Here is a 1,759-nt window from a genome sequence, read left to right on the forward strand (position 1 = left end):
CAAACTCTCTGGGATCTGCTGAAATTAGAGTTTCGAGATTGTGGAAAATCTAGATTCTTCAGATTTTGTAGAGTTCGAATTCCAATCAATCTTGTTCCTAGAATATCTAGATCCTGAAAAACTAGATTTCCACAAATTCCCAAATTTTTTAAATCCTAAAAAACTGGTTTTATGGATTCTGGAGCTCGGNGGTCCAAACCATTGCCCCAGCAGGAGTCCTAAAGAGACGCAGAGAAGCGCGAGCAACATTAGCAGACCCAAATTTTGTTTCGCTCATAACTTCTTTCAAAATCATCGCAGAAAAGTGAACAATATCGCATTTACAGTCATTTTTAGCGCTCTATTGACTAGTAATGATTTGCAAGCGATGAACATAGATTCTAGTCATATTTCCGGCACTTTTTTTCGCCTGAATTCTAAGATTTTCTTGAATTTGAGGCTCCCGACGTGACACCAACATATTTACTGAATACAATGGAGTTTCAGGCGTGCGGAATGGCAACCGGCGACCCACAAAAAGACGATGAAGCTGTTCGCACTCACATCAAGAATCAGAATGCCAAGAAGGCCGAAGCGGCACGTCAGAGGTAGATTCCGACGGATTCCGACGGACAACGTTTTATATGACCTGCAAATTTTTTCAGATACCATCGAATGAACGACGAGGAGAAGCGCATCTACAATCAGCGACGCACTGAAGCATTCAGAAGACGTCGTATGGAAGAGGAGATGCTTCTGGCGATGCCAATCGGGAGAATCAATGGAGAAGCGTTGGATCGTGCTCAGCAGATCGTGGTGCGAAATGCGAAACGCGCCGAAGCAGCACGTCTTCGCTATCAACGAATGACGCCGGATCAGCGAAAGGTAATGGACCAGAGAGAGTGAAGAGGAGCAGAGAGAGAGAGGGTCTTCTGGGTCATGATTTTTCGCGCCTAACTGTTTCCACAACTTCTCTTGGGCTCTTTATGTCCACACCTTCACATACACACATAAATCTACACACGTCTTCTTCTACTTTCTGTGATTAATTAGTCAAAATTAAGCCTCGCTCTTTCGGTTTCCCTAAACTCTCCGAGATCTTTAATACACTACAAACTACAAACTCTCTTAATTTTGTTGTAGATCGCGAAACAAGAACCCAAAGATGAGTCTTGGCCCTCTCAATCAGACACCCACGATCATGATCTCGGAGACGTTAGTGAAATCTTTTTTTTCTTATTTTATTTTTCCTTTTTTAAAGTAGCTCGTTCTTTGGAATGCTTGTATATTGTGTGAGAGTGTGTATGTATGTGAATGACACAGAGAAAGAGGGAGAGAGAGAAGAGCTTAGCATGGTTTTCAGTTTTTGAAAAATTCAAAGTTCCCCCCAAAATCGATAATTTCAGTCCTACAATCAAAAGAGATACACCCCGAAACGCCGCCGCAACGAGATTGACGACATGATGAATGCTGGACAAATGGCCGTCGGATCATCTGGAACCATTGCCATGGGCACCGGAGTCCCACAGAAGAAGGACGACATGGACGCCCTCTCCACGCTGGAGCGCGACGTCGCCAAGCGAACCCAACACGCTCAGCAGATTCTCCTCCGCCAGCGTGCCAACCAATCGACGCCACGCTCGGTGACACCACCACCACAACCACAGGAGTTCAAGACGTACGTCATCTCGGCGCCACAACAACAGCATCAACAGCACGTTGGAAATAACGGACATCAGCAAGTGCTTCACGGAGGACACATGCAACAGCAACAGCAGAT

At 45.2% G+C, this 1,759-nt stretch overlaps 1 protein-coding gene across 2 annotated transcripts in view; it reads left to right on the plus strand.

The window, feature by feature from the left end:
• Positions 1-1,759, plus strand: part of Cbr-gei-4 — a gene marked incomplete at both ends in the record, with an annotated part of 3,999 nt that overhangs the window by 1,966 nt on the left and 274 nt on the right. The window contains 4 exons of one of the 2 annotated variants that reach the window (XM_045243371.1): positions 487-587; positions 645-864; positions 1,123-1,194; positions 1,386-1,759. The exon at positions 1,386-1,759 is cut by the window's right edge and continues 274 nt beyond it. In XM_045243371.1, coding sequence (XP_045100945.1) covers positions 487-587; positions 645-864; positions 1,123-1,194; positions 1,386-1,759 — 767 coding nt within the window. The remainder of the gene's footprint in view (positions 1-486; positions 588-644; positions 865-1,122; positions 1,195-1,385) is intronic. The other variant, XM_045243372.1, reaches the window with a different exon arrangement.

Source organism: Caenorhabditis briggsae (genome assembly GCF_000004555.2).
Source record: "Caenorhabditis briggsae complete genome, chrIII, whole genome shotgun sequence".
NCBI classification, from domain to species: Eukaryota; Metazoa; Nematoda; class Chromadorea; order Rhabditida; family Rhabditidae; genus Caenorhabditis; species Caenorhabditis briggsae.